At 43.9% G+C, this 26,577-nt stretch overlaps 2 protein-coding genes and 1 pseudogene across 2 annotated transcripts; all 3 read left to right on the top strand.

Moving 5' to 3' along the window:
• Positions 1–8,519: 8,519 nt before the first annotated feature.
• On the top strand, positions 8,520–9,194 carry LOC114438284 (uncharacterized; annotated as a pseudogene).
• Positions 9,195–10,356: 1,162 nt separating this feature from the next.
• On the top strand, positions 10,357–18,164 carry lrif1 (ligand dependent nuclear receptor interacting factor 1). The gene is made up of 3 exons (XM_028411032.1): positions 10,357–10,668; positions 12,570–13,989; positions 16,898–18,164. The coding sequence occupies exons 1-3, from the start codon at positions 10,652–10,654 to the stop codon at positions 17,702–17,704; spliced, it is 2,244 nt and encodes a 747-aa protein (XP_028266833.1). The 5' UTR covers positions 10,357–10,651; the 3' UTR covers positions 17,705–18,164.
• A 1,384-nt stretch (positions 18,165–19,548) lies between these two features.
• LOC114438283 (forkhead box protein J1-A-like) lies at positions 19,549–23,422 on the top strand. The gene is made up of 5 exons (XM_028409506.1): positions 19,549–19,629; positions 19,690–19,780; positions 20,684–21,177; positions 21,992–22,355; positions 23,232–23,422. The coding sequence occupies exons 1-5, from the start codon at positions 19,549–19,551 to the stop codon at positions 23,420–23,422; spliced, it is 1,221 nt and encodes a 406-aa protein (XP_028265307.1).
• Positions 23,423–26,577: the final 3,155 nt, after the last annotated feature.

The raw sequence follows: 26,577 nt of genomic DNA, 5'->3' as shown, positions 1-26,577 counted from the left end.
ACCTGTGTGTGTGTGTGTAGGCCTGTCACGATAACGATTGGCGATTAATTGCCAAGAGAAATTATTGCGATAAGCGATAATATTGTCAACTAACATAATGATAACGACATATAATGCAAGTACACCCTTTAAAGATCAATAAACTTCCATTTCTAAAGAACTTTTAACACTGGAAAGGCCCCCAATCATCAACACTATTATTATTATTATTGTTATTATTAATGATATTAATATTATTATTATGAGTAGTGGTAGGCCTATTACCATGGCTTATCTGAGCATAGTCAATGGAGTTAAGTCAAACCAACTAGCACGTCATGAGCAACAGAGCCAAACAACACGCACTCTACCTGCTGCTGGGAGTGGGCTCACCTGTCTGTGTGCACATGTGTCTGCATGTGTGTTTGTGTGCGCGCGCGTTTGCGTGTGTGTATGCGCATCAGCGAATTTTAAAAACGCCACCATGTAGACAGAAACACATAAAATAGCAGAGATGGCACAAGAGGACTGGGCAAGAGAACTAGACTAGGTGGCGCTGCAGCGAGTGCCGCCAGTGAGAAGGAAGAGAACTTCACTCGTACAACGCGGACTCTCTCTGATGGCACGTTGTATTCATAAGCATGTTTAGTCTTGTGGTGAATTGTGTGGAAGTGTCGAACCGGTGTTGTGCAGCTTCACAGCTCTGTGTTGCTGTAACGTCCAAGCCCTGCAGCGCTGTGACGCACCGTGGCGACGCAGACAGCGAGCTGACCGTGGTCTGCTCAGAACATCACGTAAACGTCACACAAAGAGTTCAAAAAATAAGAACTACCTGTTGGTTTGACACATTTTAAGACAGAAGCCGCGGGCCATATTAAATCTGACGGCCGGACTTTGCACACTTCATACGCTACGACGCACCGAGTGACGCCTTTTGTCATCCAGCCTCTTTGGCAGCGAGAGGGAGAGAGAGAGAAAGAGAGGAAAACAAACAAGCGTGCAAATGTAATTTAACGCGGCCGAAAAACTTATCGAGCCCATTTAAAGTTATCGTGCAATTAATTGATTTATTGTTTATCGCGACAGGCCTGTGTGTGTGTGTGCCGTGGCGGCGTTAACTTTGACAGCCCTAATAAGTATATATCCGAGTCCTGATCGGGAGGTAATGTCCGATTCCGATCGAGTCTGAAATCACGTAATCGGGCCCGATTTCCGATCATGTGATCGGATCGGGACATCCCTACCTATAAGTTTACCAAAGTTCTCCGGGGATAGGAGGGACTACTGGCGCTGGAAAGCTGAGTGGGAGAGTATCCAGGCACAAGCAGAACCTACGAGGTCACGGGAATGTAAGAAGCTTCATTTGCTAGACAGTGTGGGTGGCGCAGTAAAAAACCAACTCAGACTGTTACGTTGTAGGGACGCAAATGAGATATTCAGAGAGCTGGAAGATCGCTATGGTGACAGAGCGCAAACACCTGAAGAGATCATGTCAGGCTCTTGCTGTTCTTAGGGGACCAAAAGTCTTTACTTTAGGCTAGAGCAGTTACTACCAAGCAAGCCATGGTCTACCAACGCTCCTGAGAGACCAAGTTACCGGGAGAAGCTAGATGAATGAAAGAAAGTCAAGAAGTCGTTCACTAAGACAACAGCATGTGAAACCAAGAGAGACCCTAAGCTGGTGCCATATGCTGTATGAGGAAAACTGTTTCGCTGCAAAACCTTCAGGAAGGCCAATCTGTCGGAGAAAAAGTCACAGGTGAGAAGGGCGAAAGCTTGTGTAAATTGCCTGGATGTTCACACAAGCAACGACATCTGCACTCCTAAGTTTTTCTGCCGGAAGGAGGAGTGTAAGAAAGGTGACACTCTGGCAGATCACCACTATTTCCTCTGTTCTAAAGCATCACAAAAAAGGAGACCACTGGGAGGGAAACCAGTGCAGCAGTGCAGCATGTTCTGGCAAAGGCTGGATAGAACAGAGTGGTTTGAGGGAGCATCCAGTCCTTATGATGCTTGTACCTGTCACGGTAAAGAGAGGGGACAGCCTTGGAGCCTTGGTTGATCTCGCCTCTGATACCAATTATATCACACATATAATTTACCCATAATATAATATAATAATATAATTACACATATAATTACATATAATAAACATATAATAATGCAGAAAGGCTCGGACTGGTTGGTGAGACAATCTCACTTGTTGTGTATGGTGTGGGCACAATGAAGGTGCAGGTTGAAACAAAAAAGTATCTAGTGACAATAAAGGTGTGGACCCCATGAAGAACCTTGAAGTTCCATGAGATGATCTGCTACGGGTTGGAAGACATTGCTAAAGTGGATCAAGTGGTGACCTCTGGACAACTGGAGCAGTTTTTCCCTGAAGTTAAGCCAGGGGAACTGGCTCGCCCAGAGAAGATTGATCTACTAATCAGTGCAAGAGAAGGCAGGGTTGAGGTCCGTAGAACAGCGGCGTATAATAAGGAGGTCCTTGAGTGGTTAAAATGGGACAGCATCAGAGCTGCCTGTGTTCTCATCTGCGGAGGGTGTCATTGTGGAAAATGCCCACCAGGAGGAAAGGAGATGTCCCTAGCCGACGAGAAGGAGCTGGAGATAATAAGGGTGGGTCTGACCTTTAAAGAGAGTGACACCCACAGCAACCAGCCTCACTGGGATGCTAAGTAACCTTGGAAGGAAGACCCAGCTTCTCTTCCTAACAACTGGATCGCTGTGGAAGCAACGTTTCTGAGGACAAAGAAACAGCTCATGAAAGACCCCCTGTGGAAAGAGGCCTACAAGAGACAAGTCCATGAGATGGTGGCGAGAGGAGCTGCCATTAAGCTCACCAAGGACAGTTGGAAAGGGCCTGTGTGGTGAGTGAGCCATCTAACTGCACCTAATCCACACTCAGTGACTACGCCAGTACATCTCGTATGGAACAGCAGTCAAGAGTTTGGAGCGGTTAGCATGAACAGCATTTTATTTAAAGGCCCAGACGTCCTTAATCCCATCAGAGCAGTGCTTTTAAGATTCCGAGCGGCTGTGCAGCCATTGGGGACATCACTAAGATGTATAACTCGGTATGGTTGGAGGAGCAAGAGGTCCACGTGCATTGATTCTTGTGGAGGGACTCACCAGAGGATAAGATTGAGGACTATGCTATTGTGAGGGTGAACATGGGTGACAAACCGGCAGGATGCATTGCGCAGGTAGCCATGCAGACTTGAGTTCTTCCACTGTCGGTACTACCTCGCACTTTGACGGTATGGAGGCTCTCCCAATACTTCCCTTCAACTACTCACAACCACTTCTTCACATCAAATTACCCCAGTTCTCCCACATGAAAGAAGAAAGGAGGGTCATTGAGGAAGACTCTTATGTCGATGACCTCCTCACGTCCCACAATGACCCGCTGTGCCTTGATAAGATCCTACAGGGAGTGGAGGACATACTGAAAACAGGAGGCTTTTACCTCAAACCCTGGGTCTGGTCATAGTGGGAGGCAGGATGGGACTGAATCCAAACCAGTGATTATGCTGTTACCTAACCAACTAAAAGAAGAAGACAACAAAGCCCTTGGGGTTGGTTAGCTGGTGCAATAGGATAAACTCTTTGTGATGGTATCCATCAACTTCTCCAGAAGGAAGAAAAAGATGAGAACAGAGATTGATTTTACCGAAGAAGGGGTGGAGGTAAAGACACCAAATCCCCTGACTTGTCGGGGGCCAGGGAGCCAGATCGCAGGGTTGTACAACGCACTCGGTCTTGCCACACCCATGAAGCAGAAAGAGGTGATTCTCATCAGGAGAGCTTTCCAGGAAGCAGGCAAGCTTACTAAGGACACCTGGGACCAACCTCTATCTGATGAGGTCCAAGGGAAAGCAATTTAAGAAATATGCCCGCCTATGTTGCATCAAGTTTTACAGAAGTATTACGCCTGCTGGCTGGAGAGGCAAACCTTGGGGGATCACATTCTCTGCTAGCTGTGAACCCTATGGTGCTGTGCTGTACCTGCGATAGGAGACGTCAGATGGTGTGGTAGTCCGACTGGTTGAATCGAAGGCTAAACATTCCCCTTTAGACCAGATGGGTGATGCAGTTAAGGCTGAGGTCTGCAGGGCTATCTTTGCCACACGCCTGAAAGGGTACATGTTGAAGCATGGGCGATTGGATGTAGAAAGGCTTTTTCGGCAGTCCTAACCAGAGCTCAGATCAAGAAAGTTTCAACCCTGATGATCCTGGTGGTGCGGCCATGGTGGTTAAGGGCCCTCAGGAAATGGGATGACTTTAGCTGGAACCAAAGAGATAGAGACACTGTGGGGAGCTGTTCTTATAAATCAAGTGGACCCATCAAGGTACAGTTCTCTAACTAAACTCTGTGTAGTAGTCAGTTATGTCCGCAGAGCTGTGAAGAAGTGGTTGGCCTGTATTGGGAGAGCCTCCATACCGTCAAAGTACCGACAGTGGAAGAAGTCAAGTTCCAAGATTTGTGCCTGGCTGCCCAGGAGGGGGTAACATTTCTTGTGACAACACTGGATAGGCTTGTTGTTATCAGGGATTAAGCTTCAGGGCTCCTTAAATGCTATGGCAGGGTTTAAGCCGTTACCCATTGGGGGGGTCGGTGTACCCCTGGTTCTCTACCAGTTGGTGCCAGACCAATGTTACAGGAACTGTATGAGTTTCTAAAGGACATTAGCAGGGATCACCATCCACCATCCTTCTTTGAGGCTGGTAGTGTGTTCCGGTTTAGGATAAAGACCTCCCCCTGCCAGGCTTCTTTGAGGCTGGTAGTGTGTTTCGGTAAAAGATATCATAATGTCATTAAGAACAATTTGTGTTGTTAATGGACGTTAAAACCACTTTGATTCCTTGGTTAGTTATGTTAAGATGTAGCACCTCCAAAATATAAGTACATAAGCATGGGGTGAAATTTCATACAAGCCTGACATGCTATGGTGACCTACTTGGATCCCAGGATCAGTAGGCCAAGAGGCAGGTGTAGGATTTTCCAGTAAAAAACTTTATTCCCTAATGTGAGTGTGGGACGTTTGTGTGTGTGTGTGTGTGTGTCTGAAGAAACAACTGGACCAGTGCCATGCTACCATTAAGCCAACAGAGGGAGCTGCAGGGTCAAAAGAAACAGAACACATACATAGGCCTACCAATATTCATCACTATATGTTCATACTACAGGGGTGGTGCAGTGGTCTCTCTAGACCCTCTCTTCTAAAGACATGCTTGTTAGGTCAATTGGTAATTCTAAATTGCCTAGAGGTGTGAGTGTCAGTGTGAATGGTTGTCTGTCTCTCCCTGTGTGGACTGGTGAGCTGTCCAGGGTGTACCACCCATAGCTAGCTAGGATAGGCTCCAGTCCCCCATGACCCTGACAAAGTGGGTTTAGATGATGAATGAATGGATGTTCATACAGCTGTTTTATACATTTTCATGTAGAAACATGTGTGTCTGCTTGAAGAACAGAAATCCATCATCCACAAATAATTTTTGGTTTAGTGATGGAAAAAAACACTGAAATGCTTGAAGAGTCTGTTGAATCTTTCTTTCATGACAGATGTAGTAAATATGGTTTTCTGATATAATCCTTCCAGATTCCATCACAATTTGATCATCACAGCGCTTCCTGTATCAAGCACCATGGCAACAGCGTGAGTACCATTTACAATTACAAATTAATAATGACAAAAAGTACTTCAACACATAAGTACCCTTACATAATTCAACAGCAATAACTTATTATGATTTTTAGGGCTGTAATCTCCCAGTCGACTGGTCGATTTATTGGTCGACACATTCTGGCTCGACCAAAATTCTGATTGGTCGACTTTTAGTAGCGTAATTTTATCAGGAGGAATGTACCAAGTGCTAATGGGGATGTTTTCGGCGCACCCGTTTCACAGGTAACAGCCGATCTTTGAACACCCCCTTGTTTTCACTACTTTGGTTTAGCCCGACCCACTAGAGACAGAGAGATTGAAGGGTACACGGCCGGTGGTTTTCTGAATATTTATTTAGTTTTGACCCCGTCATTTAAGTCAGTCCTCCTCTACCATGTCAGAGACATCTGCAGTGTGGCGCACCCTCTCGCAGCAGCAGCAGCATGCTTCAGACATACCCAGACCAGGCTGGATGTTAAACCATCATCCAAGCGTCATTCAGTGAAGCTGCGCTCCTGTGTTCAGTCTCGCTCTGTGCGCAGGACATGTGCAGAGCGTCATGATAGTGTCTGTAAATATTATAACATGACGAAAACAATTGTCTAAATATTCCTCCACAGGTTTTGTGCTGATATCACTAGATGAGGGTATATTTTTCAGAAATCTGTGATATTGCACAGATGCACATGAATCAAATGCTGTCAGAGCCGACAGACAGACTCAGTGTGTAATTAATTTCAGCGCAAAATAATCAGGTCAAAACGATGTAATAATAAGCAAATAAATTACTACTGTGGGTAGACTTTATGTTACCTAATTTGTTAAACTGTATTGCTTCAACTTCCCCACCGTAGTAAGGAAGCAGAGGAGCGACACACACACACAACGTCACGGGTACGCGCACACAGGTACACAGGTACCCAGCCACACTGGTACCCTTGAAGACCAAACAACTCCACTTTGGTCTCATGTGTCCATAGGACATTGTTCCATAAGTGTTGTTCTTTGTTTAGATGCAGTCTAGTGAACCTCAGTCCTGCTTCCATGTGTTTTTTTTAGACAGAAGAGTCTTTCTCCTGGTAACCCTTCAGACAAACTGTACTTGTTCAGTCTTCTTCTAATTGTGCTGTCACATTAACACTGAGCATGCTCAGTGAGGTCTGCAGGCTCTGACATGTAGCTCTTAAGCTGGATACATACTCCACGAGAACAAAGAATTTTCTTCTCACTCTCGGAACTGACTGCAACATGACATCAGTTCGTTCTCAGAGCACTTGTTCGGCAGCTTTTGCAGACACATGGCCCGTGCAGAACTTTTTCTCCCAGCGGTGTGCGAGAAACATTCTGTGATTGGTCAGAATTTAGTGGGCGTGATAAATGTGGTGAGGCGCAAGAGCTTCTTCAGGTGCAGAACACACAAACTTGGAAGGAGGAAGCACAATGACGATGGACAGTTCAGATGAGCAGCTGGCAAACAGCTCCTGGAAGGAGAAACACAGTGCACAGAGGAAAATGTCTGTCCATGCCTGCATATTAAGAAATTCACACATACCAGGTGCTACACAGTCAGCTATACTAATCTTCTATCTATTGTCATGCTATACGCCCTCTTCCCTGAGCATTATCAGTATTTTAGGCCGGGTAAGACTTTGCACACAATTTTCAATACAATTGCATTGTCAACCTTTTGTGTGTGACGGCCGTATGAGGAGTTCTCCACACACGCTTCTCTCTGTGTGAGTACTCCGTGCTGAAACAAACTTTTTTCCTGTTCTTGCCACCCGGCAAGCGGGTTGCCGAATGTCTCTGCACCAGCCTCTTGCAGTTCCTCCTGCCACTAGACTGGCAGACCAGAGGGTGTGCTCCAACTACAGGGGGATCACACTCCTCAGCCTCCCTGGGAAAGTCTACGCCAGGGTACTGGAGAGGAGAATTCGGCCGATAGTCGAACCTCGGATTCAGGAGGAACAATACGGTTTTCGTCCTGGCCGCAAAATGCTGGACCAGCTCTACACCCTCCACGGGGTGCTGGAGGGTTCATGGGAGTTCGCCCTACCAGTCCACATGTGTTTGTGGATTTGCTCAAATGTGTTGCTCCTGGCATTTTGTGGAAGGTGCTCCGGGAGTATGGGGTCTGAGGCCCTCTGTTATGGGCTGTCCAGTCCCTGTATGATTGGAGCAGGAGTTTGGTTTGCAAGTCAGACCTTTTTCCCGGCCAATCCACAAAATCTTTTATGCAGTTTCCCAATTGTGGGACAAATTAAGGTTCTTAATCTTAATAAACTTTTCCCGGTGCATGTTGGACTCCGGCAGGGCTACGGTCTGTTATAGTGAAGAAGGAGCTGAGCCCAAAGGTGAGATTCCGAATACCAGCCAAAATAAGTTTTTTTCGAAGGGTGGCTGGGCGCTCCCTTAGAGATAGGGTGAGGAGCTCAGTCATCCGAGAGGAGCTTGGAGTATAGCCACTGCTCCTTCACATCGAGAGGAGTCAGCTGAGGTAGCTCGGGCATCTGTTTTCGGATGCCCCCTGGACGCCTCCCTGGGGAGACCCAGGAAATGGTGGAGAGACTGTCTATCTGTTGGCCTGGGAACGCCTTGGGATTACCCTGGATGAGCCCATGACCAACAAAACATTTTGAAGATTAAATATTTTTTTTAAAAAAGTCAACACTGCGTAAATAATTCATCTAAACCATTTAAATATGCAATGAACAAATTTTTTCTTTAGGATCAGTAACAGCTCAGCAAAATACAAGGACATCATCTCCAAAAGTAACCTAATCTGTAAAGGATGTCCTGATCTCTACCAACTGAGACCACTGAAAGAAACATTTGGAACTCTGACCAAACTGACTATTGGTGAAAAATATGAAGAAGTTAAATAAAACCATCTTGCTGGTGGGTGAAACAGGAGCAGGAAAATCTTCTCTGGTGAACACTCTGGTCAACTTCAGCATGGGAGTAATGTTTGAGGATGAAGTCAGGTTTCAGATTGTAGACGAGGGCGATCAGACAGGAAGTCTGACATCAGATGTGATCGTGTACGAAATCTTTAGTCTTGAAGATGAAACTCTGCCCTACACTCTCACCATCATCGACACTCCTGGATTTGGAAGCACAGGTGGAGCAGAACGTGATGACATCATCAGTGAGAGATTATTAGACTTGTTCCGTTCAGATGATGGAGTTCATAAAATAGATGCAGTGGGTCTGGTGGTGAAAGCCAGTGAATCAACTCAGTGATCGACTGATACATGTTCTTGACTCACTGATGTCTCTGTTTGAAAAAAAAAACTTGGGGAAAACATTGTAGCTCTTGTCACACACAGATGGAATGCCACCTAAAATTATTCTTGATGCTCTTACAGCTAAAAATGTACCAGAGATGAGAAAAACCAGCCTGTTTACTTCCTGTTTAACAATTTACAGAGCACAGAGGAAGATAAATTTGGATTAGAGAATATACAGAGTCACACAGAGAGGAATGAGTCAGTTTACAGCCTTCCTGGAAAAAAGCTCACCTCAGACCACAGTAACCGATGATGTGATGAATGAACAAATCAGACTGACAGTCTGCATCCAAAACCTGCAAGACAATGAAACTAAATGAAGTAAATCAGAGAGAGATCAAACTGACTCAAGAAGCTCTGGAGACACAAGAAGAGATGAAGTATATTAGTGAGGTTTACAGAGACAAAGAACCTATCAGAACAATGAGAAACAAACAGTCTGGGAGGAGAACTGTCACTATCCTGGATGCACAGCGGCCACAAAACCTGATCACTGTGCAATCTCAAGTTACCTTTAGTTTGATTTGTTTGAGGTGTTATAATTTGCAATTTTTTAATCACATCCCTTACTAAGTTAAAACAAACAAACAAACCACCAATCAGCTTGAACTATGGACTGGTGTAAATTTTTAAGATTTTTTTTTTTTAAACAAATGGAATTTCACTGTTTGAACAGTTTGAACTGTTTGTTTCAAAAGCTGGATGTGTGAGGATGAAGAATTGACAGTGTTAACTTCTATTTAATTCAATTCAATTCAGTTTTATTAATATAGGCCTAGCACATTTTACAGTCAGAAATGGTCTCAAAGCACTTCACAGAGACCCAGAGCCTGAACCCCCTTAAGAGCACTGTGGCAAGGAAAAACACCCTTTTAACAGGAGGAAACCTTGAGCAGGACCCTGCTCATAAGGAGAAGCTTCCTGCTGACAGTCGGCCGGGTAGAGGAGGAGAAGAAGAGGGAGACAGGACAGAGAGGATGAAGGAGAGAGAGAAGATGTAACTATGTTAAATAGTGCCTGTCAGTCATGATGGTGCACCAGCTCATTATATTTCTATTGAGTGATTTTTAGTAGCTATACTGAAATCATTTTCTTTTTTAGTCACATCAGTTGGATTTAGGGACTTTATGATTTATAAACTGTATAATTAAAAACAAGTTTTTAGATTTTCATTTTGCAGACAAAAACAAAGCCATTTTGACTGAAGTAGGAGTTACTTTTACTACATTTTCTGACTGACTGGTGAAGGAGTTAAAGTATCTCTTCCTCCTTCACCCGGGACACACGCTGTACTTCACATTCCAGACCAAGGGGTGGCGATAATTGCTCGATAGTTAACAAATACTGACAGCGAAGAAGAGGAAGGACGAGGGAAAAGAAGACCGGAAGTACATGCCAGAAATGTGACAAAACAACGGAAGCCGAGAAGAAAACACTGTAGGCTACATATGTGGACGAAAACATTTGTCGGTGCGAATAAAGCGGTGGTTTGCGTAGTGATAAGTGGCTGCTGCGAGGTTATGGAGTTGTTATGGATAGGTTAAAGAAAGAGGTGACGATTAATATTGTGAGTATTATGTGTTAACATGACCATTAATTCATGTTCATGGCTACATGTGAACACCGTTAACGTCCAGGAGTTCTCCTGCCTCCTTTTCATCTGTGCAAACGACGACCAGCTGGGAGTTCAGCAACGTACGGTTCATAAAAATGGACGCTGGTTACAGGTACGACTAGTATTTAGTAGTATTGGTACTGAATAGCAGGGGGGCTCTTGTTAGCTGCATTACTGTTGACTGGTGATTTAAGAGCCTTCTGGTGGTTCAGGAGACCGCCGTGCAATGTAATTAATAACCATGACTGTTAACATTAACTATTGAAAATAGTACCCACATTTCTTTTTGTGTTGGAGAAAGAAACACAATTTTTAAAAATGTATAGCATTCACTTAACTAATACAATATATAGACACGTGTTGTAAATAGGCCTATACAATAATCATTTTGTATATTATACTTAGCAGTTTGTTTTGTTTACAGATGCATCCATTTGTGTATCATACTGTGCCTCAAGTTAGTATGTTGGCACAAAGTATAACTCGTATTTTAAAATGAGTTTTCTCAGTAACACTGGTGTATAACCCTGTGTGTGTTTGGATGATTGTGTATGTCAGAAGTTGCATTAACTACTTAAAATACACATAATAATGGATGGACAAGTTTGTTGACTTGCTGCAAATAGAATTTTAACATTTATGGATAAAAACTAATAACATAAAAGAAAAGTAATGTCCATGAAGGACACTGAAGACAATATATTTGACATCCTTTTTGGAGCCGTCATTTTGGGTAGTTTCAAATTGTCTTTTTAATTGGTGTCAGCTTTCCGGACTTTGATCTCTGTACTCCTCCCGCCTGAATTCGTGCATTTTTCTAGCAGCATGGTGTCACCTCTGTATTCAACACGTGGTGTAGCGACCTACAGGGGACAATACTCTTGACAGTGACCTACCATTCTTAGCTGCACAGGGAGAGAGAAAGCCTCTGTAACTTAGAGTCTATGCAAATATTTTCTGTGCAGTCTTGGATGTAGTTTAAACAAAAAAAACAATTATTACACACAATTGTCATTGTCACACATAAGGTTAAATCATATTTGATATTAAATTACTTATTGATTTGACAAGGCTCCTTCTCTTTCTCTGATTAAAGACTTTAAAACAAAGATAAGGATTCCAAACTAATTGGCTTTTAAATGATTATCCTGAAGCTGGATCCATACTCCGCGAGAACAGAGAACTCCCTCCCCCCTGCAGACGTTACGCCCACAAAATGACATCATTTTTTATCTCGGACCGCCCGTTGTGCAGCGATCTCGTGCACAGGGTCCGGGCAGAACTTTTTCTCTCAAGGCTCTGCGTCAACCATGCTGTGATTGGTCGGAATTTATTGTGGGTGTGATGAATGTGGAGAAGCGCAAGGGCTTCAGGTGCAGAACACACAGACAGAAGGAGGAAGTACAACTACGATGGACAGTTTAGATAGCTGCTGGCAAACAGCTCCTGGAAGGAGAAACACGGCGCACAGAGGAGACTGTCTGTCCACAAGGTGGCGATAAAAACTAATCCCAGTATTGATCACGGCGTTACAGTGGCTGGACGCGCACATCTAACAACGGGAGACGGGATGTATTATTGCATTCTCTGTTCTCTGTTCTCGTGGAGTATGTAACAGCCTTAAATGTTAACACACTGCATGCATGTTAAACCCAATAAAAGTTAATAAAAAGGAATAGTCATGGAGCCACAGTTAACACTGTTAGTCCTTAACAGTACATCAGACAAACAGTTATATAAATAATTTGTATTTAAAACCACCTGGTCTTCAAGTGCATAAAGTTTTTGTCAACATGTGCTCAGAGGAACTTTTCCATAGTGTTTTTGAGAAAAATGCAAAAGTGGGACAAACATTTAAAATGCTGCAAATGGAATTTAAAATCCCCCTATGTTCATTAATGGGTTAACTGTAGTATTTCTTAAGATGTTAAACTTTTCTTTTTGCCATTGCGTTACATTTCTTGCACAATTCAAGACCTTTATACTCTTTTTTTTGTCTTTTTGTCTCGGTAGGACTGGTGTCTTCTATCAGGCAATGCCTGCTGTTGGAGCTGATGGAAAGAACATCATGAAACTAATTCCTGTCCAAATGGTCAATGGACAATTTGTCCAAACTTTGATAAGCAGACCCGCAACACATATGCCAGCACAAAAACTCAACACCATTAATGTTACCTCTCCACCTGTTCAAATGTCCAAACAGGCTGTTGTTAATCCTTCTGTCGCTGAGCAAATTACAAGAAAGCATTTTTCTCAACTGAATGTCCCACACAGTCAACCAAATTTGAGTCTAAACAAACCACTACAGCAACAGACAGCACAGTTAGCTGGCAAAGTTCCTCAGATCGGTGCAAATTCAGCAGTCTGTGGTAATTCATTAAGACTTCCAAATCAACTCTCGCTGACAGTAATGTCTCCCAACCTTCCCAAAGGTCAGTGCCTTCAGATCCCCCCCACTGCACAAGTTTGCACTGTCCCAGCCGCTGAGCTCCATCCAAGCCTCAAAAAACAGATCTGTACCTCATCAGCTAGCACCTCTGCGGGGTTAGACACGTCCAGTGTGGTCTCACCTGTTTCCAAAGTGAGCCAAGGTGTTACTCCACCTAATGATATCAAACTTCTCTCACCTAATCCTCTTTCCAGCACAAAAAAGACTTCATGTGGACTCCCAGAAAAAGTAACAAAACCACATTTGAAACTAGTTCCAATGGTTTCTCAAAGACCTAACAGCCCCATAAGGTGGGTAATTGAAGAAGTGGAGGACTCGGCAGCTCTGTATCTGAAACCAATAGATCTATCAGAGACTTTTAGATCTGTGCAGAAGAAAGCGAACACTGGAGACCATTGTGACACGGGAAGGCCCGAATCTCGCTTGAGTCAGGACAATAGTGTGAAAGGTCAGGACAACGCCTTGGTCATGTGTAATGGGAAGGTGTTTTTACAGGCCAAAAAATGCAGCCTGCAAGTTGAACCTACAGCAGCAACACAAAGCTCAGAATCCAACAAAACAGCTGTCCCTTCATCGTCACCGCAAACAAACCTCAAAATCACAGATGAAGTCATTGATCTGTGTGATGATGACAGTCAGGATGACTCGCCTCAACAAGCGGTACCAATCACCACGTCAGCAACCTCTCATCAAGACGAAGATAATGTCATATTTGTGTCATACATTCCACCCAAATCCTGTTCAACGCAGACTCTGGTGCTTAAACCACCAGTGGCCGCAGTGTCGGAAGCAGACCAGGCAGACTCCAGCAGCAGTATCAGCATGCCAGTTGCGAATGGTACAAATGTTTGTGAACCAGCAGTGATGGACGTGACACACAACACATCAGAGCAAAGCACATCCACCACACAACTGGACATTATGGACGTTGATGAAGAACCAGCAGATCCCAGAGTGATCGACAGCAGCACCCACAGAATGGAGGTGAGGGCACTTCTAATTCTTCTGGAAAGTGTAATTCCATGTTAAAGTTGTAGTTTGTTGTGAAGTTGTGGTACCCTTTCTTAGTATGGAAACCAGGAAAGCTACCTTTATTATGATATGCTGTGCAAGAATGAGGCATTTTTATTGATTCATTAGGAGCAGTGTATGAAGCAAATGTGTATACATAATATACAGATGTGTAGTGTGTAGTGGAAACATGACCTGATAAGTCAGTGTAGTTTCTGTTTAACTTGCCCCACCTGCCTCCCAATATCAGGCACGATGAAGGAAATGAGACCTAGTCCCTGCAGTAAGCAGAAGATCATTGACGTCATTAAGCAGATACAGCTTATTTTCGGATCATTTCTAAACAACACATGAAAACTAGTGGTGCCACTGTGGAGGTGTTTTTGGTAATACACATCAGCCATTTTACAAGAAAACATACATGTTCCAAAGTTAGTACTCCCTCTATTACAGGATTAGCTCCTTTAAATAATGTCATTGGACTGTGACCCTCAAAACTTACCAGAGAATCAGTGGGCCGTAGACATTGACACGTGGACAGGTATCAAAATGTTCACACAAGTTTGACAGCACTTAAACGTATTAAGTAGAAACACAAATGGTGAATAGTCTTCATGTTGATGATTGTCCCTCCCTTTGTTTAAAAAGACAAAAGGCTCATGATCATGTCTGTTTTTTACAAAGGTTATAAAAAAAATAGCATGATGCTAATATTTACAAGACAAGTCATTAATTCAGCAGTCGCACATGAGTTTTTACATTTTTTTGTGGGTCACACTTTTTAACAAAACTCTGCTACTCTGCAAGCTTTTTGTCACTCAGTGGGTGTGACCGCACTGGGGCACCTTGTGGCATCACGTGCATACCCTCCCTCTATTTGCCTACTACTAAGACCCACTGTAATCAGATGATTTTCATCATGTTATGAACATGACTGTAGGTGACATGAGCGCTTGCTTTATGAAATATATGTTATATTTATGCTTCATCCTCTGTGCTGTTGCTGTGGTTCGTGTGTTGATTAGCATCACATATTTTTATCATCAAGACATGAATTAATAACATCCACTTGTCCTGAGGCGTGCTTTGGTCACATGACTAATGACGTTCAAAGCACTTCAGTGACGGTCGAAGCAGTTAAGTGCAGTTTTTCATGTGAATCACTTGGTGGGATCAAGTGTGTTCAGGGAGAGGATATACTTATTTAGTGGTGGTCATTTGAAAGTTTCATTGCACAACATATAAGTGAGAAGTATATAGGGTTACAAGCAGCCATGCCAAATAACAAACACTGACTTCTATTATCATTATTATTATTATGTATTTATAAATGATCATTTCTGGTCTCAAGATTACAATTTATTGAACAATGAGGCAGATTCTGAGTCACAGAGCTCTGGGTTGTTGCAACACAAAGAACAAGGCAAGAACAACCATGAACAACAAAGAGCAACGCAGCAACAACCTTGACATGGAACTCATGGAATCTGGCTTTTAGCATGTCAAAGGTGCTGCTGTCCTTAGTCTGAATTTACAGCCTTCTCGTACCATCCTGAACTATCCCCAGAGAGCAGAAAAACAAGAGGGGGAGGGAGTCGGCTACAAAACTAAGTTATATGAGAACAATGGAATTCCACACTTCTTAATACAATCAGTATACTTGGATTACTTTGATTTTCTATAAACTTCCTAACACATAAACACTAATAAAAACACATTATTGAATAATAAACACTTGAATATTTCATGTTAGGGACACACTTCTAGATGTGTGAACACACGCTACATGGTAACACAGTGCAGAGTAAATACTTCCACCCTTCCATTTTCAGTTTATCCATCAAAAGATGTCTTAATTATCGAGTCAGGTATGGAGGCTTCAACAAAGCCTCGGTCAGCCATCACTACTAATGATGTTAAACTGTATTTGATTGTTTACTGAATGGTCTCGGTTTATTCACTCAGGCGCATAGTGATCAGAGCCTCACTTTCTAATTGTGATGCTGTCCTGTGATTACACACAGAATCGTCTTATGTTCTTTGAAGAATCAACAGTGTCCACGCCAACATCTAGCAACAAAGTTGGTCACATGCCTAAGATCTGTGATTCAAAATAAATGCAAAATGTTTTGTACATATATACATGGTGATTGGCAACTATGGGTGATCTAAGGGTTAAGAAAACGGACAGGTGGGTAATTGTCCTGCGATGGACTGGCAACATGTCCAAGGTGTCTAAGGTGGCGGGCTGCCAAATGACCCTGTACTACAAGACAAATGGAGTGGATTAGAAGATGGATGGAATAAGGGGCCATTATTGGCTGACGGTATTGAGCAGAAGTCAGTGGAGCTGTGGTTTGCATGGTGCAGGCTTGATTTGTAGCAAACCTGCGCACATAGCACAATTTTTGACATTTCTTTTCATCCAGCTTGTCTTGGCCTTTTCCCCCAGCTGTATTGGGGGAGGGGACTCTTTCATCTGAATACGTCATCTTGTAAGCCTTTGTGGATGGAGGTAGCTGTATATCTGATCTGATCTGAAGCAGCTCTTTTGTGTTTGCACCTTAAATTAGCACAATTTCAACATTTAATCGACTACATACAGCTTACAGATTTGTGCTAAATTAGCATGCCCTATAGAGCCTACTTTAGACATAGATATAGGTGTTACGCTAGGTTGTAATTAGGTGAATTATCATTTAAGTAAGCGCCATCTTCTCCACCCAACATGAGACACATGTGACTTTACTGATGCCTTTGTATCTTCACCAGCTGTGCCTGTTGCTGTGGGTGATGTGTGCAACGGCTATCATTACATTGAAGGCCAATGAAAGGTGCTGGTGCGTTTTATTTATTATCTTGTCCTGTTTTCTCCTTCTAGAGCTCTACCAATCCTGCAGCAGTTTCAAGCAGCCAAACACCTTCTCTGGCACAACAGCATTGTCAAACGGCTGACCATATGCTGAGGCAGATATTTGGGATTACATCAGATGTGAAAATTTGTCTTCAGAGGATTGATGAAAGGACTGCACCTACGTTCCCTCTGCACGCTGATTCCATAACATTAATGGAGGGTAATATGGAACCGGCAAGTAGCTCAGAAAAAAAGGATGTCTTTTTGCAGGAAGGTCACAGTCCACTGGTTCCCTACACCTTCAGTGACCAGCCACTGTCAGCAACACCTCTCAAAAACTCACATTTCACACAGAACACAAAACCTTCCTCTGCCTTGCTGCAGAAGTGCCTTTTAGATCCCTTCAACAGAACACCATATGACACTGAAACTGAACCGGACATCAGCTACGTGGCTCCAATAGACGAGGATTTCCCCAGCTCCGATGAAAACAACCTCTCCATGTCACGGGATGCGGCTTCCTGTCCGCAGACGTGTGCGAAGCTCACCACAATCATAAGGAGGGTGGGACGGATGAGGAAGCGCACTGTGTGTCCCTGTTGTATTCCTGCTACTCTGGATCCCGCATTGAAGTCCAACACAAGATTAGAAGAGATGGAGAAGTGTTCACTGACCTTAGAGGAGAACACTAAAAAGGGAGGAAGGACAAAGGCCGCCAGAAAAGATGGACGAACATCTGGAAGGGTCGGCTGTGCGGCTGCTAGGAACAAGCAGAACTGTAAGAGCCACAAGGCTGCAGCAGGAGACCGTTTGTCCTCTGTGGACTGTGGATGAAATGAAAAAAACTAAAAAACTCAAAGATCTTCTGAAGGGAAAGAGGGAAAGAGGCAGCTTTATAAACATGAGATAGGACATTTTACGTGTGTTATGTAATTTTTAGTCTCATACTTAATAAATTTGATAACTAACAAACACATTTTCTCCTAGCCTGGATCAGGTGGGCTCAGTGTGGGCTTGTGCACACATGCATACAGCTCTCTGCCGCAGGCTGCACTTTAACTAACCCTGCCTCCAGCTGTAGCTGGAGTGCATTATTTCTTGTTTTTTTATTACCTCTGTCTTTTATATGTTTAAACACAGCATCCTTTACACAATATTATAGAACACAGCAGTGTTGACCACCACTAACACACCTCTTTGGCCCATTTCCTACCATAAAACTAGAGGGGATACCAAATACTAACACTAAATCAAATTCAATTCAAAAACAGAAGCATAAAATGGAGAATAAGTCACGGTCACTGAATAAAGTTTTATTTCTTCACATAGTTTAAGTTTAAACATAGTGTACATGCTAACAGAATTATCTTGTATTTTTTTCACATGAAGTATTGATGATTAAATAACGTTCTGTCATGTTTATAAAGTTCTACTTGAGATTTCTTATGACTGAAACTTGTCTCTGGGTCTTTAATGTCCAAAGTCAGTTAGCATGCATTCACAAAATAATCATGTGAAAATAAACTAGAAAAGCATTTCCTGAAGAAAATGCAAGTTTGATTGCCGCAGCTGAAGCATTGCTTTGAGTGCTGATGTGAAGGATTGCTCTGAATTGCTGGAGAATCTGCAATCTGAACTTAATTTGCTGAAACACGGTTAAGAATTTAAAAACATGAAGCTCTTATTTTGAAAAGTAGAAAATCTTTGAATATTAGGAAGATATGAAAAAGAAACAGCTGAAGACAAGAACAGTATGAAGTCATGACCTTAAAGAATAGCCTGTGAATATACCATATAAAGGGTCTGAGGGTGGAATAATACCATAAGACTATAAGAAGCTCAGGCTGTGTGATTTGAATGTGGAAAAGTAGTATACAGCTGAAGTATGAGCAATATAATATACTGCTTAAAGTCTGATAAAGACTACAAATATGGCTGATGTGTATGTTTCTTGTGTCAGCTTGTCACCATGGTAACAGCCCTCCCTGCCTGCCTGTATCCATGGCAGCCTGAATGTTCATTTGTAAAAACACCCTCTAAACAACAGCTGTGTTTGTCCAAACCGAAGCCTTCAGACAAAAAAATATGGACACCGTGAGAATCACAAGATATTGCTCTACAGGCGGTGCAATTTTTATGTCTATGATGTCAACGATGTGGAGATGGGGGTGAGTTAGAAAATATGGCTGCTCTGCTTTTCTGTTTTTGCTTTTACATTATGTCTTAATGGAAGAGTGGCCGCCGGCAACAGCCATCAGAAATTTTAAGGCCAAAATTCAACAAATTGAATTCAGATTGCAGATTCTTCAGCAGTTCAGAGCAATCCTTCACATCAGCATTCAAAGCAATGCTTCAGCTGCGGCAATCAAACTTGCATTTTTTTCAGGAAATGGGGGGGGGGGGTAGAAAAAAAATAATTCGTTTTATTGCCGTTGCTGTGCAACTTCAAGTTTTCAAATATTAAGTATTTTGGTGTCATCTGCCAAATGTATCTCCTCCTACAAATTTCAAGCTACAGACCATTTTAGTCTTGAAACGCTCATTAGATGCTGCTCTATCAAACTTGTATTCAGAATTTTCTAATTCCGGATCATTTCTGCACGCCAGGCTCTCAAAGTTGGAGTGGTTTTTGAGGTCTCCTCTGCTGTTACCATGGTGACAGGCTGACACAGAGGCATATGGCACATGGAGTGAAGATCAAAGGGTTCCGTTTCTATGGTTACTGGACAAACTTCCTGCACCAGATATTATACCTGATGGTACTGCAGCCTGCTGACAACCATTATAAGGACTTTCTTTCGCTCAAGAGCTGATAACAGGTGCCCAGCAAGCAGGCTGAGACTGAGCGTTCAATACGTGCTGCTGGCTGGGATCCAACAAGTTTCTACTCACAATTGCAGCTGACACAAGGTGAGTTTGGAAGTGTATTGTAAAAGAGTTATTCGGTTTTTCCCTGAAAGCGTTATTTAAATCACATGTGTCAAACTCAAGGCCCGCACCACTACGTCCAAAACACATATGATCCGGCCCAAATCTTTTTTGTAAATGTAAGATTTAAAATTTTCATATAAATTTAAACTTTCCACAACATTCCGCTGGATAACACCACAGTACTATGAACAAAAATGATTTATTTTGTGCAGCAAAAATAATGGCAAAGATCAAAATTAAAATTTTAAATATATTCAGTAGGCCTCACGAAGTCTAATAATCATTAATTATTATTAATTAACAATTAAATAACAACAATTTACAACTGTTAATTAAATTGGGCTATTTTGAATCATTTTGTTTCAACAACACATTTTTACAAATTTTATGCCTGATTAGCCACAAAAACAGAAAACTCTTTTTTTTATTTTTAAACTGGAGTGCCACTGAGTGTGTGTTAAGGCTTCAGGTGCCTTTGCTCATGATGTAGGCACTTCTCTGTGCTGTGCGTCAAGTGCGCAGGTTAGTTTTTCAGGAAAGTTCTTAGAGCCACAGACAGAAAAAAACATGCTGCTGTGTGACGTGAGGGATTTCAGGTTTCAGAAAAAACGTTTAGCACCCACATTCTGGCAACAGACATGCCAAATGATTTAAATGGAAATCTGGAAGTATTTCTCTTTATGCACACACAGGCGCACAAATGGGGCCATCATTGTCCTGTCTTTTTGCACTTTGAAGTTGGGTGTATATTTTCGGTTCTGTCAGGCGGTGGCAAAGGGAGGAGGAGAAGAAGAAGGAGAAGGAGCCTAGGTGACAGAGAGGAGAAAGAGGTGTTGGAGAGAGCCATCCTGTCTCTGAGCTGTGCCGACCCCTGGACTGAAGTTGCCCAGGCGGAGGAGAGGGACAGTGTCGTCATGGACAACAGCAGCATCAGCAGCAGCTGCAGCTCCGTCAACCAGGACGACAGTCTGACCAGCCTGCAGTGGCTGCAGGAATTCTCCATTCCTGGTGCCAACGTGCCACAGCATGCCCACCATCAGCCACACCTGTTCGGCCACCAGCTAGTAGGATCTAATGCCCCGTCTTTCCCTCTGGCCGGGGACCCTGCCTCCATCCGGATGCCCCTGACCCTGGAGGAGCTCACAGCTGCGGCCTACAGCAGGATGCAGTCCCTCCCTGGAATCGTGGCGTACGGTCACTGCCCAGACGAGGTGGACTACAAGACCAATGCGCACATCAAGCCGCCCTACTCGTACGCCACCCTCATCTGTATGGCCATGCAGGCCAGCAAGGAGAGCAAGTTCAACCTGCCCTACATCTACAAGTGGATCACTGACAACTTCTGCTACTACCGCCATTCTGACTCCAACTGGCAGGTAAAGGAGCACACACAGTCACACACACTGTTAGGAAGCACGTGCGGTTTCTGACACTGTCCACTATTTCAAATAGGTTTCTCACTTTTTCCTGCGCTGTAGTGAAATCACAGCTGAGAGTTTCTATTTTGCTCAGTGAATACATTTCAGAGAAACACAATAGGTCTGGGCCTGCTGCCACACTCTGAGGACTTGGCTTTGTGGGAACACTTCACCTAAATGTACAAAACCTTAACAGAAAACATGAATTATGCTTCACATTCTATTTACATATTCTCTTTTTTTAAAGCACAGCCAACAAACTGAGGTGATTCAAAGTGAAAGGATGGGCACCAGACTCCCACTTGAAACAGAAAAGTTTCATTTTGCTGGATAAATGATTGATGAAGCTGTACTTGTAAGGCAGTACATGGGGCAGATAATATTTAACAAAGGCCACTGGGTCACTGCTCCATCCAGACGTCAGTGAAATGGGAGTGGGGAGTCGGGGGGCAGCTAGATGAACACATGGTTGATATATGATGCTCTGCAGCTGTACTTCCTGTCTTAAGTGGCATGGTAAGCCTACACTTACAGTCCGGCATCCTAAATAGGCATTTGTTTAAAGCTCAAAAGAATTGATACAACATTCTGTTTCCTGCTATATCTAGGACTTTGATTTTTCAGTTATAGATTCATATAAAGACCACATTTCAGTCTTGTCTCATTTTCAACCCAGGAGTGAATTATTTCTCAGATATATTCATTTCAAATCAGGTGTAGGTCACAAAGTGAATTAACTATGTGGGCTTTCAATTTACATTTCTGTTTTCAGAACTCAATTCGATACAACCTGTCATTCAACAAGTGCTTCATCAAAGTGCCGCGGCAGAAAGGCGATCCAGGAAAGGGTGGATTCTGGAAGATTGACCCACACTATGCCGAACGCCTCCTTAGCGGTACCTACAAACATAGACAAATGCCACCTGTCCGGATCCATCACGCCCTCCAGAACAGCCTCCAGCCCCAGTCCACAGGTCCTTGCAGCACAACAGGGGTTCAGGAAGGCCTGTGCATCAACCCTGAATCCCAGCAACGTCTCCAGGAGATTAAAGAGGAAACTTTAGCTGACTGGTGCAGCGACCGCCATCTAGCTGAGGGTACCATGCAAGGGTCATGGCCGGTAGTCAGGGGAGGAGGTCCAATCCAATCCAATCCATCTTTATTTATAGAGCGCTTTTAAAAACAACAAGGTCAGCCGAAGTGCTATACACAGCCTATCAAGTGTAGAAAAATACAATAAAATAAAATAATAATGATAAAACACAGGAATATAAAACAATACAATAAAAACACCAGTCAGGAGTAAGAACGATAAAACAAATAAAAGTCAACAACTCAAACAAAGTTAAAAGCCAGAGTAAAAAGATGTGTTTTAAGTGATGACTTTAAACACATAAAAGAATCCATCTGTCTAAGGTGCAAAGGCAATTCTTCTACAGTTTAGGACCCGCGACAGAGAAGGAACAAGCTGTACAAGCTGCAATCGCAGTGCAGTGCCTTGTTCATGCTATGTTTTTTGTTCCTGCCTTTTTATGCCATGTGCCTGTTTTCCTTAATCAAGTTTTGAAGTGTGAATTTTTAGTTAGTTATTTTGTACTTTTCCTTTTGACCACACTGAGTGAGATTTTTGGTTTTTGTTCATTTTTGCCCTCCTGGCTTTGAATAAAGGAGCTTTTGTTAGTATTAACCACTCTGTGCCTCTGCATTTGTGTCCTCCTCCTGACGAACCCTGACATTACGAACTAGCCAGAACTGGACGCAGCAGACCATGGAGGAACAAGTGGAGGTAATATTTATGTGGGAGGACATTAATGAAGAGAAGGCCCAGCTCCAACAGGCCGTGGACTGCATAGACCACATGTCGTCTCCTCCTCTGGAAAAAACGGAGGTTCGGCGGTTGTGTTCCAACCGCGTCTGTCTGCTGCAAAAGCTAGGGGCCCTTTAGAACGCAACGCAGAAACCACGGGCTCGTATAAAAGAAATCCTGGTTGTCAAGCCTTGGATGAGAATAGACTATGAACCCGTGTTTGAGGAAATGGATAATTTTCATTCTCCGGTGGCTCCGGTGCTCCCTGCCTGGGCCGTTCGTGACATCCTGTCACTGGAGATTCTCTGGAGACGCTCTGACCCAGAAGGACCTTCAATCATAGTGATCCTTAGTTCTGGGTTCCAGTTTAGGCCCTGGAGAGCCTTTGTCTCCTGACTCTAGTTTTGGCTCTGAAGGGCTTTCATCTACAAGTTCCTGCCTCGACCCTGGTTGGCCCCCTCTTTCAGAATCAGAATCAGAATCGTGTTTATTGCCATGTAAGTGAAGGGGGTTCACATTACTAGGAATTTGCCTTAGTGATTGGTGCATACAAAGAACATATAATAATTGACATGCAATAAGATAAAAACTAAGATAAAATTAAGTAAATAAACTACAGTAAGGCTAAATTTACATGACAGACATGGCGTAACAGACATACAATGAACAGAACATAAAATACTTGGCGGATGAAATGGTAAACATAGACCCTTATATGAACGAATGGAACAGTGTAATAATGTAATAATGTAACAGGTACCACATGGGTCGGTGAGGTGGTACTCGTGTGCAAGTAGTGCAAGATGGTGTAAACAGTGCAAATAGTCGTCATTGTGCAGTGACTATACTAAAGTGACCTTCTGAAGACTTCTGCAGAGCAGTGCATTAATTACAGTTTAACAGTCCAACAGCAGAGGGGAAGAAGCTGTTCTTGTGGCGTGAGGTTCTGGTCCGAATGGTGGTTACATTACAATAGTGGTTCAAAGAGTCCGTGTCCAGGGTGAGAAGGGTCAGCTGTGATCCGACCTGCACGCCTCAGAGTCCTGGAGACGTACAGGTCCTCGACAGATGGCAGGCTGCAGCCGATCACCTTCTCAGCAGAGCGCACAACACGCTGCAGTCTGTGCCTGTCCCTGGCTGTGGCCCCAGCGTACCACACTGTGATGGAGGAGGTGAGGATGGACTCAATGATGGCCGTGTAGAACTGAACCATCATCCTGGCTGGCACCTTGAGTTTCCTCAGCTGCCGCAGGAAGTACATCCTCTGCTGGGCCTTTTTGATGAGGGAGCTGATGGTGAGCTCCTACTTGAGGTCCTGGGTGATGGTGGTACCCAGGAAGCGGAAAGAGTCCACTGTGGAGATGGGGGTGTCTGTCAGGGTGAGGGGGGGTGATACTTCTAAGTACTATAGCTTCGACCCTGGTGGTCTTCCGCCGCCCGAGCTCCTGTCCCAATGCCGGTGGTCCTGGTCCAGTCACTGGAGGGTTCCCTGCTCCGGTTTCCTGTCCGGACCCTGGAGGGTCCCCTGCCTCATCCTCGGTTCTGGTTTCCTGCCCGGACCCCTGAGGGTCCACTTCCTCAGCCCTGGTTTCCTGCCTGGACCCAGGAGGGTCCACCTCCTCAGCTCTGGTTTCCTGCCCGGACCCCAGAGGGTCCACCTCCTCAGCTCTGGTTTCCTGCCCGGACCCTGGAGGGTCCGCTGCCTCGTCTTCGGTTCTGGTTTCCTGTCCGGACCCTGGAGGGTCCGCTGCTTTGTCTTCTGTTCTGGTTTCCTGACCGGACCCTGGAGGGTCAGCTGCCTCGTCTTCAGTTCTGGTTTCCTAGAGGGTCCGCAGCCTCGTCCTCGCTGGTGTTCAGCCCGGACCCCGAGGGGTCCTCAGCCCTGTCCATGCTGTGCTTCAGCCCGGACCCCGGGGGGTCCCTGCTGTCCATGCTGTGCTTCAGCCCGGACCCCGGGGGGTCCCTGCTGTCCATGCTGTGCTTCAGCCCGGACCCCGGGGGGTCCCTGCTGTCCATGCTGTGCTTCAGCCCGGACCCCGGGGGGTCCCTGCTGTCCATGCTGTGCTTCAGCCCGGACCCCGGGTGGTTCCTGTCCCCTCTGTTACTGACTCTGCCCCCCAAGCACCCCAGACTTTTCTTTCACTGGACCTCTGTCTCCGCTTCCCCTGTTGGCCCATGGCATGGGCCTTCATGAACTCTGGGACCTTGAGTTTTTTTTGTTTCTGAGACTTTGAACTATGGCTCCCTGTATTTTAGTTTGAACCCTTGTTTTGTGTTTTAGGAACGTCTGGGAGCTGTTCCTTGAAGGGGGGGGGTTCTGTCACGACCTGGTGTTTAGTTCTGGTTTTGTTTCCTTGATTTGGGTTTTCTGTTTATCCTGTGTCCTGTTATCTTTGTTAGGTTGTTGTTCTGTTTTTGTGATGTTGTCTTGTGCTTCCTGTTTTATTTTGATAGCCTTGTCCTCCTTGTGCATTGTCTTGTGTTTTACTTCCTGTGTTTTCCCACCTTGTGTGATCCCCTGCCCTGCACTAATGTGTACCACCTGTGCCTCGTTGTCTTCCCTGGTCCCTTTGTATATAGTCTGTGTCTTCCCCTCTGTCATTGCTAGTTCGTCTCGTCCAGTGTAGGGTTTGTTTCTGTCTATGTCTTGTCCATGCCATGCCTTGTTCCTCGCTTACCATGCCATGTACTTCTGCCTGACCTCGGGGTGCTCTAGGTAGAAGCCTTGTTCATGATATGTTTTTATGTTCCTGCCTTTTTACGCCATGTGCCTGTTTTCCTTAATCTAGTTTTGCCATGCAAAGTGTGATTTTTAGTTAGTTATTTTGTACTTTTCCTTTTTACCACGCTGAGTTAGATTTTTGGTTTTTGTATTGTTTTGCCCTCCTGGCTTTGAATAGAGGAGCTTTTGTTAGCTTCTGCCTCTGCATTTGTGTCCTCCTCCTGATGAACCCTGACATTTGCTGCTGGCAGACCAGTGACACTGGTTGCCACAAATGGTTGGTTAATGGAACATTTTTGTAATCATGTGTATATTTAATGTAAAGTTGACAGCTCCAGGCATGTCAAGACAGGTCTTTACAGCAATGCTAGACCAGAGAACCAAGCACTTTGGGTCGTTTTTTGTATTTGTATTGGTTTAGTGTTTTGTAAATGTTACCTCCTTTACATTCACTTTGACTAGTGTTGATTTACTTGTCTAAATTGTCCTATTTTCTGCTACACTATAATTCCAGGTAGGCAAAGTTAATGCAGATACCTTCCAAAGGAGCTTTTTACAGTATACATACTGTACATTTCAAGAAAGGCAGCTTATTGGGATGAGCCCTTTGTTTATCCAGCCTGTGTTCCTGACCAACTGGTTGTTTCTCTGGATGGGAACATAAAACTGTACCGTTTCCAAAGTAGAATAAGTGATAATAATTGCTGAATACATGTAAAGATGTAAATTAAATTAGATGCTTTTAGCATGATATGCCATGTGATGAATATTGTTCTTGTCACAATATTTTGGATTCATCTGCTGTAATATTTTTTTCTCAGGGATGAGC

Source organism: Parambassis ranga, chromosome 7 (assembly GCF_900634625.1).
Source record: "Parambassis ranga chromosome 7, fParRan2.1, whole genome shotgun sequence".
Lineage (NCBI taxonomy): Eukaryota > Metazoa > Chordata > Actinopteri > Ambassidae > Parambassis > Parambassis ranga.
This window is presented reverse-complemented; position numbering and strand designations above follow the sequence as displayed.

Bases quoted from the DNA above. Each gene is read 5' to 3' on its own strand.
- lrif1 (XM_028411032.1), top strand. The intron at 13,990-16,897 runs GTGAGGGCACTT...TTCTCCTTCTAG, and splicing joins GCAGCACCCACAGAATGGAG to AGCTCTACCAATCCTGCAGC.
- LOC114438283 (XM_028409506.1), top strand. From the start codon at position 19,549: ATGGCACATGGAGTGAAGATCAAAGGGTTCCGTTTCTATGGTTACTGG. The intron at 19,630-19,689 runs GTACTGCAGCCT...AGCTGATAACAG, and splicing joins ACCAGATATTATACCTGATG to GTGCCCAGCAAGCAGGCTGA. The intron at 22,356-23,231 runs GTCCAATCCAAT...GGATGAGAATAG, and splicing joins GCCGGTAGTCAGGGGAGGAG to ACTATGAACCCGTGTTTGAG.